This window comes from Grus americana, chromosome 12 (assembly GCF_028858705.1).
Source record: "Grus americana isolate bGruAme1 chromosome 12, bGruAme1.mat, whole genome shotgun sequence".
In the NCBI taxonomy this organism is placed as follows: Eukaryota; Metazoa; Chordata; class Aves; order Gruiformes; family Gruidae; genus Grus; species Grus americana.
The window spans coordinates 17660054-17675851 of NC_072863.1; the positions used below are offsets into that span (position 1 = coordinate 17660054).

The window sequence follows — 15798 nt, forward strand, 5'->3', positions numbered from 1 at the left end:
TGTTACAGCATAGCAACGTAGCCGCGGCACCATGAAGGTCAGCAGAAGCCAGCTGGCAAATAGTCACCTCCTGCTCACAGAGAGTCGTGTATCCCCTGCTGAAGATAATGCTGCTGTGCCTGCACTGCTAACGACGTCTGGGCATCTACTCTAAAGCTAGCTCAAGCACGTCTGCAGGGACTGCATTCACTGTCCGAACTGCAGCAGAGTAGGGATAAAAATTACAAAATCAAAGAATTTTGTGCAGTTCATTTTCCTGTGTAGAGCATATTCTCATGCTGTGGGTGCATGGGAATTTATTCCACAGGCACCACGATGATGTGAATTCAGATAGGGAGAATTTAATATGTATTTTCTCTTAGATTTGGGTTGTATTTATTTGCACATGGGCTTGAGAGGATTGTTTCTTTAAGGAAATTAAATTAAAGCTAATGTAGTTCTGTAATGGCAAAAACGTTGCATGAATAAGCGTTACAAAGCCATATGTTTTGACAGTTCCTGTTATAAGATCACGCACCAGAGTCCTTGTAAACGTGTGTAGTGAGGTAACAATCTCCATTTTTATAGGCTGGTTATTGGAACGAATATGAAAGATTTGTGCCAGCATTAGATCAGCTGCCCTCTAACGACACTTCATCCGTGGAGAACAGAACTATAGTAGTCACTACCATCTTGGTAAGTTTTATGTTCTTAGTGTGTTTGTGTTTAGGAAACAAGACGCATGGCTCCTGAGGTGTGCTAGACGCCTGGCCAGGAGGCAAATGTTGAATACTGGGTGACTTCAAGTGACTGAAAAGTTCAACATCTTCCAGAGATGTGCTGAGGGCTTGCCCTCAAACTTCCATGTGTATCGCTAAGTTTACTCACAGGAGAGGCTCACTGAGCTCAACATTGCGTTTTGCTGCTTCTCAGACACTTGAACTCAATCAAATGCCTCACACAAGTGAAGTTATTATGCATGTATGTAAATGACTGCAGGATCTGGCCTTCCTGCTGTAGGGTCAAATCCTGCACCCCTCACTCAGGTACAGCTCCTGTAAACTCAACCCCTGAGGACTGAGTAAGGGTGGCCCAATGAAGCCTGTAGAGAACTGGAACTGCTCTAGCACTGGGTGAAAAGCGACCTATACCCGTGCAATTCCAAAGGAGTAAAGCTCTTCCTGTGTCTCATAAACAGCAGCACCCGTGTCAGTCCCAATGCCTCTAGCAGATGTGCTCTGTACAGTATTGTTTGTGACTTTTATGCCTGTTACAGTTCTACTAAGCATGAGCCAGTTTTATGCTATTTCCTGAAGCTTTGTATTATATACTCCTATGGATTTAGCGAGATATAATCAGCATTTCAGCTAGAATTTTCCAAGAAGGCTAAGGGAATTTATTGACAAAAATTGCTGCTGAGGATTTTAGCCTAGCTTCCCTTAGGCTGCTTTGAAAATATCTCCATCAGAGCCCCGTTCTAGGCCACTGGGGCCTTAGGAAATTATTTTGATGGTACAAGTGTTGGGTACGTCAGTTCTTTAAACACTAAAACCTGATTTATTACTGCAGTGATGCTATTTGACTGTCTAATCAGGCCTAATCCTGCAAACAAAAGTGGAACTTTGTTAAAGTGGAATAGTCCTGTTGTTTTCAATGGGTCCGTACTAGGAATAAAATCAATAGTATGTGTGGCTGTAGGATCAGCCAAGGATTTTTAAACTGCAAAAGTCTGTCTTTCTGTACCAAAGCAGGAAATATTGTAAATACTTGCCAGTAATATAAAGGATAATAACAGCTCTCATTTTGTATGTTTTAAAGCTGTATTTTACATTCATAGACTTTTGATCTTTACTTTTGTTTCAAAGGAATCACCATATGTAATGTATAAGAAAAACCATGAACAACTAGAAGGGAATGAGAGATATGAAGGATATTGTGTAGACTTAGCTTCTGAAATAGCAAAACATGTTGGAATAAAATACAAACTGTCAATTGTTGGAGATGGGAAATATGGAGCTAGGGACCCTGAGACTAAGATATGGAATGGCATGGTGGGTGAACTGGTCTATGGGGTAAGTTTCTCTTAACCTTCATTTTAATGTTCTTTATAAAAAGTTATGCTGAAAGTTAATAAACTGCAAAATAAAGATCGCCTGTTTGAATACCACCTTTAAAATTCTAGATATTTCTTTGTAGTGCCATTTTATAGTCTACTTTTCTAATCATTTCATTGCAGGAAAGTGTCACTTTTTTACTGCTGTTCTCCAAATCAGAGTCCACAAAATGTTGAGAAGTGGCACTGGGCAAATTTCAAATCCTTGTCTACAGCAGCATTTCCACTTTGCCCTTCACACGCTGCTTTTGCATTTGCCGTGTCTCCTCTTGCTCTGTCAGTCCTGTAAGTGCTGGGAGGGTGCACCCTCCTGTTAAAGGTCTGACCCTGTGATGCTGTGCTGGCCCTCATCGGATCCCTGATGTGATCCACTCACATCCACTGATGTGAGACTAAAAACTCAGCCCCGTGGTTGCTTTTCAGGGTAAGAAGCAATGCAGGTGTGAAATCACCCACATCTTTTTTAAACCTTGGGTTTGGCTTTAAAAATCAACTGTCAGACAAAAAAAAAAAAAAAAAGTCTAATTCTTTGCATTCCTTTTTATATTTCCATATTGGGTGTACATTGCTTTGTTTAGTAAGAACAAAAACAGTCCGGAATTGCCATTTTAGAAACTTCTTTGAAAATGAGAATTTTGGAATACAGATAAACCAGATGGAAGGGGGAGAAAATTGGCTTTGCAGAAAAGACTTTACAAGCTGATATTTCATCTTTGCTTTTTTTTCCCCAAATGCTAATGAGATGATTTGTGATTCCGCCCAAATCTTCTTTACAGTTTATTTTTAACAAGCTTTCCTTTATTAAAAATATCTGAGCAGAAGCGAATATTTCCATTGCCTCCTTTTGTTCCATGGCTGAGTGTAATTTCTAAAAGTCACCTCAAAATTTCCTTGGGATAACATATCATCAGTCTTGAAAAAATGTTTGGCGAGATAATTCTTTTCAAATGAATCAGTCTTTTTAAAGTAATCACTAGATTTGCAAAAGTTTTCTTACTCTGGAGGAGTCAGTCCTGATGCCTTATTATGTACTTGCTAGCCTATTCAACTTATTTTGAATATTTTAACAACAAAATATTTTATATAACCAACAATGTCTTTGTAGTATTGTATTAAGGGGAAGGAAATCTATGGATTAGAAAAAGTAAACAGGGGTCCGGGCCCCTTGATTGTATCTTCACTTCCCCGTTGCATTGAGGTTTAACATTTTACAAATCTTCTGAACTCCCCATGCCTCAGTTGTGTGATTTGGGAAACTGGTGTTACCTCTCTTAGAGAACACGAGTACATCAAGAACCTCTGAAGCAAAGGTTTGGTTTAGTTCCAAGCATAATTACATTGCAGTGGAAACCTAAACCCTCAGTTTCCCTGTGTGTGGTTCAAGAAATATCAAGAGTATTAGCTGTAATTGGGTCCTTTTGATATATTTGCAAGTGACAAGCAATGAAACAGTTTATTCACTTAAAAAAAATAATCATGCCATATGCAAAAGGCATGACAAAAGAGAACCTGAAATTACTGCTAACAGCCAGGGCGCAGGGACCGTCTGCACCAGCGGAGGGAAGGTGTGGCATGGGCCACTGCCTTTGGGACTTGAGCCAAGCAGGATTAGCCTGTGCAGTGCTCTACGATGCAAGATCCATCTGCGTAAAGGGCCACAAAAATGCTCAGAGGGCTGGAGCACCTCTCCTGTGAGGACAGGCTGAGAGCTGGGGTTGTTCAGCCTGGAGAAGAGAAGGCTCCAGGGAGACCTTAGAGCACCTTCCAGTACCTAAAGGGGGCTTATAAGAAGGATGGGGACAGACTTTTTCGTAGGGCCTGTAGCGACAGGACAAGGGGTCATGGTTTTAAACTAGAAGAAGGTAGATTCAGACTAGATACAAGGAAGAAAGTGTTTACGATGAGGGTGGTGAAACACTGGAACAGGTTGCCCAGAGAGGTGGTAGATGCCCCCATCCCTGGAAACACTCAAGGTCAGGTTGGACGGGGCTCTGAGCAACCTGGTTTAGTTGAAGATGTCCCTGCTCATTGCAGGGGGGGTGGACTAGGTGGCCTTTAAAGGTCCCTTCCAACCCAAACCAGTCTGTGGTTCTATGATAAATGGGTTGGCTGCAGCTGCCTTTTCCACACCGCCTTGGGATGAGCCTAGCTTGGAGAGCTCTGCCTCCTTAGCGTCTGGCTGAGCCCTAGCCGCTTCCCCTTGACCCGACCATACTTGTGACCTTTCCAGACCGGCAAAACCCAGCCTTGCAAGCACCACAGACCATACCTTAAAACAACCCCAAACCCACCCCGCCATTGCGCTTTTCCCCTGCAAAAAGGTCTGTTCCTTTGTATTCTGAAGCACAGTTTTCATCTGTGTTTTCTCATTAATGAAAAATTGAGGAATGTTTCCCTCCCTGACCCCAACAGCTCCTCTTCTCATGCTGCGAGCTCAGTTACTGAAGCCTCTTCACTGCAGTGCTCAATTATTCAAAGGTCAGATGCATCCCTTGAGGTTTGACTGTAGACCCAGGTTAATGCTTACAGCCCAGCGCTGCTGAGCTAGCTCCCCGTCCTGCCGAGCTGAACTTCTGAGCTGGCAAGCCGCACAGAAATCCACCTGGCTTTCTGTAAGCTGGGAAAACAGCTCCTGAACTCCCGAGTATAAAGCTCAGCAGCCCTCCAGACCCTTTCCCAGCCCTGTTTGCAAACATCATGAAATACCCTTGGCCTCTTTCTCCATCTGTTGAGAGGGAGCTGTGTATCACACTCACAAGGATGTGCACAAAGCCCTTTGAAGATGAAAAGTGCTCTAGAAGTGCTAATTATTTGGAGCAAGCGCCTCATTTACGTGCTGACTTTCCTTTCTCTCTCAGGGGCTTAAAACTCTATTAGGGAACTAAAACTGTACGTTACCCCTAATGCCCCTGTGAGCCTTGTCTGCAAAATGACTGTCATATTTGGCTTCTCTGGATTCCATTTTGGGAAGACAAGAGGGAGATTAGATTTTAAATGCCTTTATTAGCATGTTTGGAAGACAGGCATGGGGGGATAAAAGGGGCCTGATTGGTTTTGGTACCAGTTATCCCGCAGCTGAACTGAGCTGCGGCAGAAAACACAATCTTTTAGATTGCATTTGTCTCAAGTGATAAACAGTGACTAGTCATTTCTGAAATACAGCATATTCCTGCCCCAACGGGCTGCTCACCACCACCTGGCACTGCTGGGAAGCCTTACCAGGCGCTTTGAACACCGTGCCCTTTTTTGCATAGCCCCATGCATACAACTCTCTTCTAAAATTGCTCTTAGGACAGTCATAGGAAGTGAATGGCTTGTCATTTTAATGCCAAAACCCTAATTAACTGTAATTAATGTTGAGTTTGTGCCAGTTTGTTGTTACCGTCCCTCTTGCTTCCTGTGGGATGCAGCGTAGAGTCGGGAGAGAAAGCGCAGCGGGGTCCTTGCAGCCTCCAGAGCACCGCGTTCGGGGGGCTCGGAGTGGGGAGGGATGGAGGGGGCTCAGCGTGCACTGAGCTGTCCCCAAAACAACCGCGGTGCTGGGTCACAGACGCAGCAAAATACTTCCCGTTAGAAATTCTCCCTCCCCTGTCTCGTATCACATCAGGACTGGTCAGAGGGCGTAAAAGTCTGCTGTGCTGTAGGGCCCCCCCCAAAGTCAAGGGCGATCTCAGGTGGCCTCTTGGACCTTTCCTCGTGGCTTGGCGACAGGCTGTGCAAATGAACCTGGCTACAGAGAGGGGCTCGCTCTCTGGCAGCGTAGGGATGGCAGCAGGGAGTTCTGGCCGAGCGGATAGTCCCAAACTCCTTTGCTTCAGACAGGAGAACCCAGAAGTCTTGTTAGAGAGGAGCTAACGGCATCCTGGTGGTTTGTTAGCAATTTTCAAATGGTGGTGGTGGTAGTGGTAGTAATAATAGTAATAATAATTAATAATGATAATAATAAAACTTGACAGAAAAATGAAATTTATTTGATTTTTCGTAAAGGAAAACCCATCAGTTCAGGTTGAAGAAAAGAGGTCCTCAATTTTGCTCTTTCACTCTGATGGTGTCAAAATAAGACTCTTCTTCCTACCAGAAAAAACCCTACCAATTCAAGCCCTATTATTTTTTAAACTAAGAGAAGTTTCTAAAACATAGTGGAAACTTTTGTCAGAATAAAAATAGCAAATAGGTACAGCTTTTTTCCTGGACGTTTTAGAAGAGGGCAGTAGCTCAATCATTCTCAGTCTGAGAGACCGAATCACTAAATCTAACCAGCAAAGCAAACCAGCAAAACAAGTGCTGTCCTCCAGCGATCCACTCGCTGAGGACGTGCCGTCCGCTCGGGCCAATGAGCAGCAACACCTCCCACGGCGCGCACCCCGCTGCCGAGCACTAGACAGTCGTCTTTTCTCTTCCTTAGGGTAAGCCTGTTTCTGTAGGCTTTTCTTTCTTTCCCTTTTAAAGCAGACTGCTGTTCTTCCTTCACTGTTCAGCCAGGGAAAGCCTTCCCTCCCTGGGCCTGATGCTTTTCACATCGCTGAGGCTAATTGACAGTAGGTTTAACACGGATCTTAATTGTAACTACAAATGCTTTGGGAGTGGAAAGAGCAGCCAGACCTTACAGCCTTTAAAACTCTCCACAGGTTAAAAAAGGTCTGTATAAAAACCTTTCAATATAAAGGAACGAAGCAGGGATGTAAAGGACAGCCAGTCCCCCAACGCAGGCAGCCTCTGCGGTCTGTCGGAGTGGGACCACCTCCACATCTCCCTGCCTTTCGCAGAGTAACCAGCCTCGCGTGGCGCTGCCCTCCCCGGCTCTCCCAGCAGCAGCAGAAAGACGCAGATGGCATAGACAGCCTTCGGATCGTAGCGGAGAGGAAGACTAATTCGATTCCTAATTCTCCTCAAAATGTCCCACGTGCTTCTAGTCTGTGGCAGAGCCCAACTGTGCCATGGGTGGGAGAAGCTCGCCCTTCGCCCCTCACCCCTGGTTTCTGCAGGAGGGAAGCCCAGGTACAAGTGCCCAAGGGCAGCCGTGCGATGGTACTGCCGTGCGATGGTACTGCCGTGCGATGGTACTGCCGTGCGATGCCACTGCCCTGCGGCTCAGACGGACCCTTGTCCTGTTCCCGCAGGGACAGATGCGGGGTCCCTGCCCAGGCGGCCGCTGAGCTGTGGTGCCACCGTGCCGTGCAGGGGGACAGGACCGCAGTCCTGGCACGGAGTCACGCTGACGTGGCCCCAGACTTGGGCTGACCGGCGTCCAAGCACGGACAGAGGAAGCACACATATGTCTTCAGCTCCAAAACCAGATATACCCTTAATTTCTCCATCTGCATACAACAGCAGTGTCTCAGAAGGCATCGTGGGCATCCGCATAAAGCACGTGTGGAGTTAACATTGACAAGCTATGGCAGACAAGGCCAACTGCAGTTTTAGCACCTTAATACCTTTTTGCACTGCTCAGCTAATACACATTAAGACTTCAGTGCAGCATGTTGCTAGTCAGGTATCGGCTGTTGTTTTTAAATAAGTGTGATCTAATGTGTTAAAAACACATTACCCCGTGACCTGCCCTCTCACCACGCCCTGATATCTGGGGTATACTGGACTCTCTTTACAAGGTAGCTTTTACCAGCAGATACCACAGATGATGTGTTGCTCTGTCTGACACCCTTTTCTGATACCTGGAAACCTCAGACTGCACTGAGCAGTCCTAACATGTGCTCAGAGTCAGTCGTTACTCCAGCGCAGTCTCTTCTGACGCCGCTGTGAACCTGCATTCAGCACTTCTGGGGTGCCTGGAGGTTTGGCTCCCAATGGCAATCGGGCAGCGTCCCTCTGCTTCGGTCTGCACATAGTCCGAGTGCTGGCTGGCTTCCTGGCACACAACGGTCTTGCAAAGCGGCTGTAGCCCAGACCCACTTCTTGAAAAGCGACACAGTGAAAAATCTGTTCGGTTCTGCAAGCAGGAATGACCAGAAGCACGTAGAGGCAGGAGCAGAGCCGGTATCTCTTGCTCTCTCTAGTGCATAGCTTTGAAGTTAGGAAGACTCATCTTTAGGTCTGTAGGCAGAAGAATTTGATCCCTCCTTTTGGATTACAGAGGTGGAACATCTTATCGTTTTTCTTTCTCCACGTAGAGGGATATTTCCGTTCGCTATATTTTCTTTCTCTTCGTAAGAGTCTTGAGGTTTGCAGCCCCCTGGGGTCAGCTTTGAACAGAGTGGGTAGCGCCTCTGTGCTGCGTGTCCTCTGTAAATCCGTCCCTCCCACGCTAGTAGGCAAAGACAGAACAAGCCTCAGAGGAATCCATGACATTTCTCGCCCGGCTCAAATGCAGTGAAGATGATGTTTGAAACGCCATTAGTCATGAGTGATTAGCAGAGCTTAGTTGTTGAGGTTCTTAAACCCCCCTCCAGTTCTGCACAGGGAAGGGCATGGTTGTGGTTGTGTTCTTTTTAATCGAGCTCGATTTTTATGGGTTCTGCTTATCTGCAGCCATAACAGGGAGGGAAATTCACAACTGTGCTGCAATTATTAATGATACTTTAGGGTGCTTAGAGCTCTCCATAAGCTCTCCATTTCAAATACTATATCTCTAAATAAATAAGCAAAGAGCGGTCTGGGTTTTAACCTCTCTAGTGCAACTAATATTCAGGGAAGCGGTGAGGAACCAGGCTCGTGTGCTGGATTGTAGTCGGTCCCTCTCAGTGCCCTGGTTGATGGTTCCCTGAGACCCTGTGCCTGAACCCGTGCTTGTTCCTTCTGCAGAAAACAATTGCTGCCATGTTCATTTAGGGCATGAGTGTGTTCGTTGGTGTTTCCAATATGTTGGACGCCTATAAAAAATGGTAGGAAAGCAGGAAGACAGAAAAGTATCAGAAAAATAAATATACATATCCCTTGTAATATTAAAATGCAATTTTAAATCATTGACAAAACCGTACTGTCTGATATGAATGAGGACATGGTAAGAATCAGGCCTTTAAAAACTGATTTGTCTGTGCTTCAGCACAGCATCAGCTTCATCCCCCCAAAGACCCCACAGGAACATCCTGCATGAACTCAGCCGCTCATGAAGGAGATACAGACTTTATTGCACGCTGCATCAGCACTTGGGAAGAGCTCCACCGTGTCTACTTCGGCAATTAAAATATTACTTTGGGAGAATTAAATTTCTCCGAGTCCAGGAAAACGCTACAGAAACTAAATGTTCTTATAGCTGAACCAGCCTTTTCCTACCTTGACGAGCTGTTCAAGGCTGGCTGTCCATGTGCGGAAAGACGTGCCGGGCAGTAAGGCACCTGTCTCCCACCTAAGCTTCACTTCACGTGGAATTGTTGCTGAGTCTCTGCAGGGGTCCTGATCCATTAAGCTTGCTCTAATAAGGATTAATTTGTAAGTACATCATTAGTTCAACATGAAATACAGTAGCCTTGGTCAAAGTGCTTAGTCTTGCAGCCAGCCGTGGACTCTGACTACGTTTAAAGCTGATATTCTGTGTGCATCTCATACTTAGCTGACTGCAGACATCTGATGTTTAGCGGTAGCTCAACAAGCAGCAGCTACCAGACAAATAGATGTTTGGGGGGAGTTCATCAGTGAGCAAGGACATCAGCCAGTCCCTTTACCACACTCCACCCGTGTCTGTTATTTAGGTGATTAGCACATTCATCTGCAAAGCCAGTGAACACCCAAGCGCGCAAAGGCAGACGGCATTTTCAGTTTTTATATTCAAGCCATGTTAAACTAGACTTTTTGCAGTAAGTGACCACAAATCAGGTGAGGGTTTTCTCCTCGAAGGAAGCTGTCACTCAAGGGGAGAGGCAATGAATGTCTGGAGGGGCTGAGGGTGCACCAAGGGCCATGACTTCCAAACGGCCTCCTTACGCGCACGGGCATGGTTTATCTGATTATTCCAAGCAGAGAACTTGTACACATACCTTGCAGTTGCACATGCCAGTACAAACTGTTGAGAGATAATGCTGAGCAGATCTTCTGGAGCAAATCCAGAGGTCGTGTGTGCAGATGGGTACTTCGGGGAGGAGACTGGCTGCGGGAAGGGTCGTAGAGGACCAGTCCTCTCTCCGACAAGTCTGCCGTTAGCGTCAGACTTAAAAACACCGAGAAAGTGCCTCGGGCATGGCTGCACAGTGCTGCGGAGGCACCAGCTGGCACAGAGCATCTGATACTGAGATTAACTTTATGAGAAGCCTTTGCCATTTCTGCTTATTAAACTTTAAAAAACCCAAACAAACCCAAACCAGCTATCTAGGAGGAAGGACAAATCAGATATTAATGAAAGTCACGTACATCGCCATCAGATTAACGTAAAGGCATACTCAATTATTTTATGGCACAGATTTTAATAACTTCTTATTAACATTTCCTATTAACTTTTATTCAAACTTCTACTTAATCAGGTTTTATTTTTGCACCAGAAAGAGGTACATACTTACTAGTAGGGAACAAGAATCTGATTTAAAAGGTGCACAGCGGTTTAGGCACTGTAAGTTAAACTTGCCCTAAGAATCATTTTTTTCTTTCTGAAATTCTTGATTACCAACGAAAGGCCATCTTTAAAAGTATCAATAACACAAATAGTTAGAGTGTTTAAAATAGATTACAAAAAAGTGGATGTAGACTCTCATAACAATAATTTTTAAACGAAAAGGGCTTTTTTCTAACATTCTAGTCACCTCTGTTGCAAATGCTGACACCTGCTTGAGGACTTGGTTGAATCAAGGCTAGGTTATCTAAACAGTGTGACGCGAATCTTTCTGGCATAGAAATACAGATACAATTAAATATGTTGAAAACATTATTCTGGAATGTTATTTTTGATCAGGTAACTAAGTAGGTTTTTTTTTTTTACTTTACACTCTTACCCTCCTATGGAATCCGGCAAAGATGCATTGACTGAAGGGCAGGGTATTGGTTCAGGGTATACCAGCACTGCAGTAGGATGAGATTGTGCTTCCAGATGACACAGCCCCAGAGTGCGGTCTACGTTACAGGGCTATAGAGCTAAGTTCTGTAAAATAGGACAGCATACATTATACTGAAAAATACTACTTTGCATTCTTCTCAGATAATCCAGGCTATTTACTGCTCAGGGATTCACAAATCAGTACTGAAAGGGTTGGCTGTCTGGTTCCTATCACCACTGTTTTACCATCTTCTGTCCCCTTATTGCAGTGGGGTTTCAAAGGAGTAGACGAGCGGTAGCGCCCAAATGTAGCTGAAATTCAGTGACTGGTTACTTCTCTTAGGTTCCTTTTAAAGAGCCTGGACTAATCAGTAAGGCAAGAGAACTTGCTGAAAGAATGGAAAAGAGAAAATTAAAATATAAGAAACACATAGTTTGCCCAAAGTCTTCAAGATGGATGGATACAGACCATTACTAGAAAATGACGTAGTTTCAGTTGACATCTCACTGTCCAGTTCACATAGTGTTTATTCCTCCATTTTTAACTTAATAGAAACATAAATACATGTTGGTACAGATCTGCCTCTGTCATGAGGCCCTTGCACAGATTTGATGGTAATTGTTAATAGTTTTCTGTCAATATCATGTAGTCCTTAACTTCAGTGTCTGCAAAATAGGCTCAAAGAAAATGTTTCCTACTCACTCTTGTAATTTATCATCTGATTCGTTAGCCTGAGACTCTAGATTGTGATTATGTTGCAACTGTTTTGTAACTAACTTGGGTTTGTTTTCCCTTTTCAGAGAGCAGATATAGCTGTTGCCCCCCTCACCATAACACTGGTGCGAGAAGAAGTCATAGACTTTTCCAAACCCTTTATGAGCCTGGGCATCTCCATCATGATCAAGAAGCCTCAGAAATCTAAACCGGGCGTATTCTCTTTCCTGGATCCTTTGGCTTATGAGATTTGGATGTGTATAGTCTTTGCTTACATTGGCGTCAGCGTAGTTCTTTTCCTAGTCAGCAGATTCAGCCCTTACGAATGGCACTTGGAAGACAGCAGTGAAGAACCACGTGACCCTCAGAATCCTCCCGACCCTCCAAATGAGTTCGGAATATTTAACAGCCTTTGGTTTTCCCTGGGTGCCTTTATGCAGCAAGGATGCGATATTTCTCCAAGGTTTGTTCCATATCACTCCATCACCTTTTTGCATTTTATGGTCATTTGCTGATGCCATGGTGCATATATGTTACTTTTCAAATTTCTTTTTAATTCCAGATTTTTTATTTTGACATTCCATTCAACGCTAAGCATCATCATCAAGCCACCATGCTTGCTAACATTCACCTCCAGAGTGAGTGGCATTGCCTTATAATGCCATTTATGCATTTCTGCCAAACTTATATACACCATGTTGAGGCTGTAAAATGCATAGGGTTTTCTGTTTTCAGCAATGCTTGGAGGGCTACCGTGTTTTTGCTGCATATCTCATTTTACGGTCATCTCCTTGTTGCATATAACATATTCTGCTTTGCAAAATAAGAATTGTTTCTTTTCAAAAGTCACATGCAACAGCACTTTAAAACACCTCCACTCCCGTCACGGCTTCTGCTAGTCTTTTTACTTTCTTCTGTGCCTAATTTCGCTAGTTTTGTTCTTCTTGAACCATCCTTTCATCTATGACTAATTTGCTTACCACCGTCTTTCATATGTTCAGGTCTCCCTATGTGCTCCCCTAACAGTGATTGCGTACCACCCTAAACGTGTATCATTATTTCAATCCAGTCTGATCTCTTGTTCCTGTGTTCCTCGTCAATACGGTCTAATAAGCATTGCCGGTTTCCATAAAGCTTTTTCACGCAGACAGTCTTTCTGAATAAGGCTGTAGTAATACATATTTGATATTAGTTCTGATTTAACAGAGAGGCATTAACTACTGTAGACTGATATTTCTTTTTTTTAAAGAAGCATTTTGCAAACCACCTGAGAATAGTGAAGTTCTCTCAAATTGAACAATGCATACCACAAATGGTATATATATAATATATATAATGTTTCTACAGTTACACTGGTAAAATACTTTGGTGATATGCCTGTGATAAGCAGTAAAACTATCTAGTTTCTTCATGATGGAGGACTAGCTATATTTTGTATGACAACATTTTAATAACCAGTTTACAGCTATTTTAATTATTAAAAATACCTGCTTAGTACAAACAGGATGCAGTTTTTTCCTTTCCCAAGGTTGCTAAGCAAGAGAGACAGATCTTTCCTAACTAAGCACTTAGATTGGAAATACACCTTGTCGATCTCCATGTTTATGTACCTTTTGCAATACCTGGATCATTGCAAAGTTACCAGGATTTCCTGGTCTGTATAGCAGTAGGGATCTTGAGTAGCCTCATTGAAGCGAGTGACGAAACTTCTATGAAGTTTCACAGAAAGGGTGATGATTTTACCAGTTATAATGTAATAATGATCCTTGAAGTTCAGAGTCATTGCACATTTAAATCTCCTGATGACCGCAGTGACATTCAGGACGTCCAGAGATACTGCCGTATGCCTGTTCGTATTTGATGCAAGTCATGCATATGCTTTAAAAGTCTTAAAAGCAGCAATTAGATTTCATCCTTATCGACAGATGCATATATATCCTACGTAAAACACACACGCGTTTTTGCCTGGACACGACCATGCGTTGGTTTTCGCAGTTACCAGTGTTGGGGTGTGCTGCCTGACTGTAGTTGAGCTGTTAGCCTTCTCCTCCTGTTCGTACCCTGGGTTTCTGCTTTACGCCTGAACTCTCTATCGAAACTTTGCCTCTCTGCTTGCTGGTAAAGGTGATGAGTAGCGATAACGTTTAAATTGCTGTTGACCATGTGTGTGCCCGATATAAAGGACCGGGAAATAAGCACTGGGACATCACATGGAAAGCTGCAGGCATTGCACTGTTTCCGCTAGGTCTGTTTATTGACAGTTAGATAGACGTGCGTAGGATTTTTGTTAAGCTCTCATGTGACTCTTTGACATGTCCAGCTATTTACCTTATATAATGAGTGGAACGTACTCTGTTTTTTTTTTCAATACTACCATGATAAGTGCCTTGGATATACCTACCAAAAAAAAAAAAAAAAGAGACAGCAGTAAACCTATTTATTTTATCTGTCCATCAGCAGCTGTTAGCTCAGTATTAGTACACGGCCCTCATTTGAAGACGTCATCCAGCTATCTTTCAGGGGAACAGATTCCAAGCAGTTACGTGCATTGGTACTGAAAAAAAGAGAAATTTAATACCTCGGTTTAAATTCCAGAAACAGTGTTTCTTTGACCGATATGTTGATTTAAGTTGATTAAATGTCAAATTTCTTTTCCGTAGAAGGGAATGTTCCCAAGTATTCCATTCTTAATCCGTATCTTTGTAAGGTTCCGCCATTCACAGTGCGTTGACTATATGAATGTTTCATACTATTTTATTGCCATTAAAAGGGGCTTCATTCTTCCATTGTGAGTTTTGTCTGAATAAATTTCTTATATGAGAGCGTACAGCACTTGTAGAGAGATGCCGACAAGCAGTCTGGAGAGATCACTTTTGTACTTGCTGATAAAGGCTCTTTCAGCTGCCTTTGTGTGGAACAGCTGTGACATCTAATGACTAGTTAGATCTATCCTCGGTGAGTATGCTGTGTGGATATTCCAGAGGATATATCCCTATACTCTCCTCTCTGTATTTAATAGGAGTCATCTAAACGGAATCAGATAGCAGCCAAAGGATGGGGGTTAGTGCATCCCTCGATGGAATCAACATTTGTTCCAGCAGTTTTGTTCTGCTATCAAAGGCTGCTGTGTTTTCGGCGTAGTGAGCTAAAGCATTGAAAATTCACTTTTGATGGATCAAAAGTAGATTATTAAACTTGCTTTAATGTAAGATGTGTACAGCAAATGGAATCAGGAGAAAACACAGTTGAATTTGTAACACTGTTCTGAGTGAAAGTATCTTTGAAATCTCTATGAAAGCATGTATTTTCATTTTGCTCTTTATTCATGTGGAACAAAGAGGCTAGATTAGTTAATTGCTGATGGAAAAAGACAGGGGTTTCATTAAAAATTATCTCATGAGGTTGGTCATTTAAGAGGATGTATTTCTAGCTCCCTATTTTCACAGCAGAAGACTCAAGAGACTCCTATTAAAGACCATGGGAATGACTTTGTGGGACTTTCAAACAGTGATGAGAGCTGGGTAACTAGGAATTTCGGAAACTCCCACTGCCAGTTCCTATGATGGAAGCATCTCAAGTCAGATGCTCTTATTTATTGTGTTCTGTCCCGGTAGCGGAGGCGGGGGCCCACTGGTTGCATGAGGAGAGGTAGAGGGCTGGCCGGGCGCGCGAGCAAGGCTCTGAGCTCGCAGCTTCGGGGGTACCAGGTCCCAAAGGTGTTCAGGGTTCTTTGTCAATATAACAGCCGTCTTGTAGCGACGGGAAGAGCCCAATTAAAAATGGAGTAGTGCGAGAAGTTTATTATTTCTGTGCGCTGTAGGAAATCGTAGATGTTTTATGGCCATGAGTAGAAACCAAATTCAAGCTATTTTGATAAGTAAATAACGTTTTGTTTGAATGCATTATTCTCCTGGAAACTGAATGTGAATTTGAATATTTGTTTGGTTTTTCTCTTGTTACTAATTTGCTCTCATTTGACTTCATGCTTCCTTTTAAATTTCCTCTCAAGGTATGCACTCTTACTGTTTACTCGCTTTTGAAAATGCTGTCTGACCTTGTTTTGATAATTGAGTT

The 15798-nt window shown here is 43.4% G+C and overlaps 1 protein-coding gene across 6 annotated transcripts in view; it reads left to right on the forward strand.

The window, feature by feature from the left end:
* Positions 1-15798, forward strand: part of GRIA3 (glutamate ionotropic receptor AMPA type subunit 3) — a 158494-nt gene that overhangs the window by 99395 nt on the left and 43301 nt on the right. For 5 of the 6 annotated variants that reach the window (XR_008578911.1, XM_054839113.1, XM_054839114.1 and 2 more), the window contains exons 9-11: positions 568-675; positions 1845-2051; positions 11811-12187. Coding sequence is in view for 5 of the 6 variants with exons in the window: in XM_054839113.1 (XP_054695088.1) it covers positions 568-675; positions 1845-2051; positions 11811-12187 (692 nt within the window). In the remaining variant the exon portion in view is untranslated. The remainder of the gene's footprint in view (positions 1-567; positions 676-1844; positions 2052-11810; positions 12188-15798) is intronic. The other variant, XM_054839115.1, reaches the window with a different exon arrangement.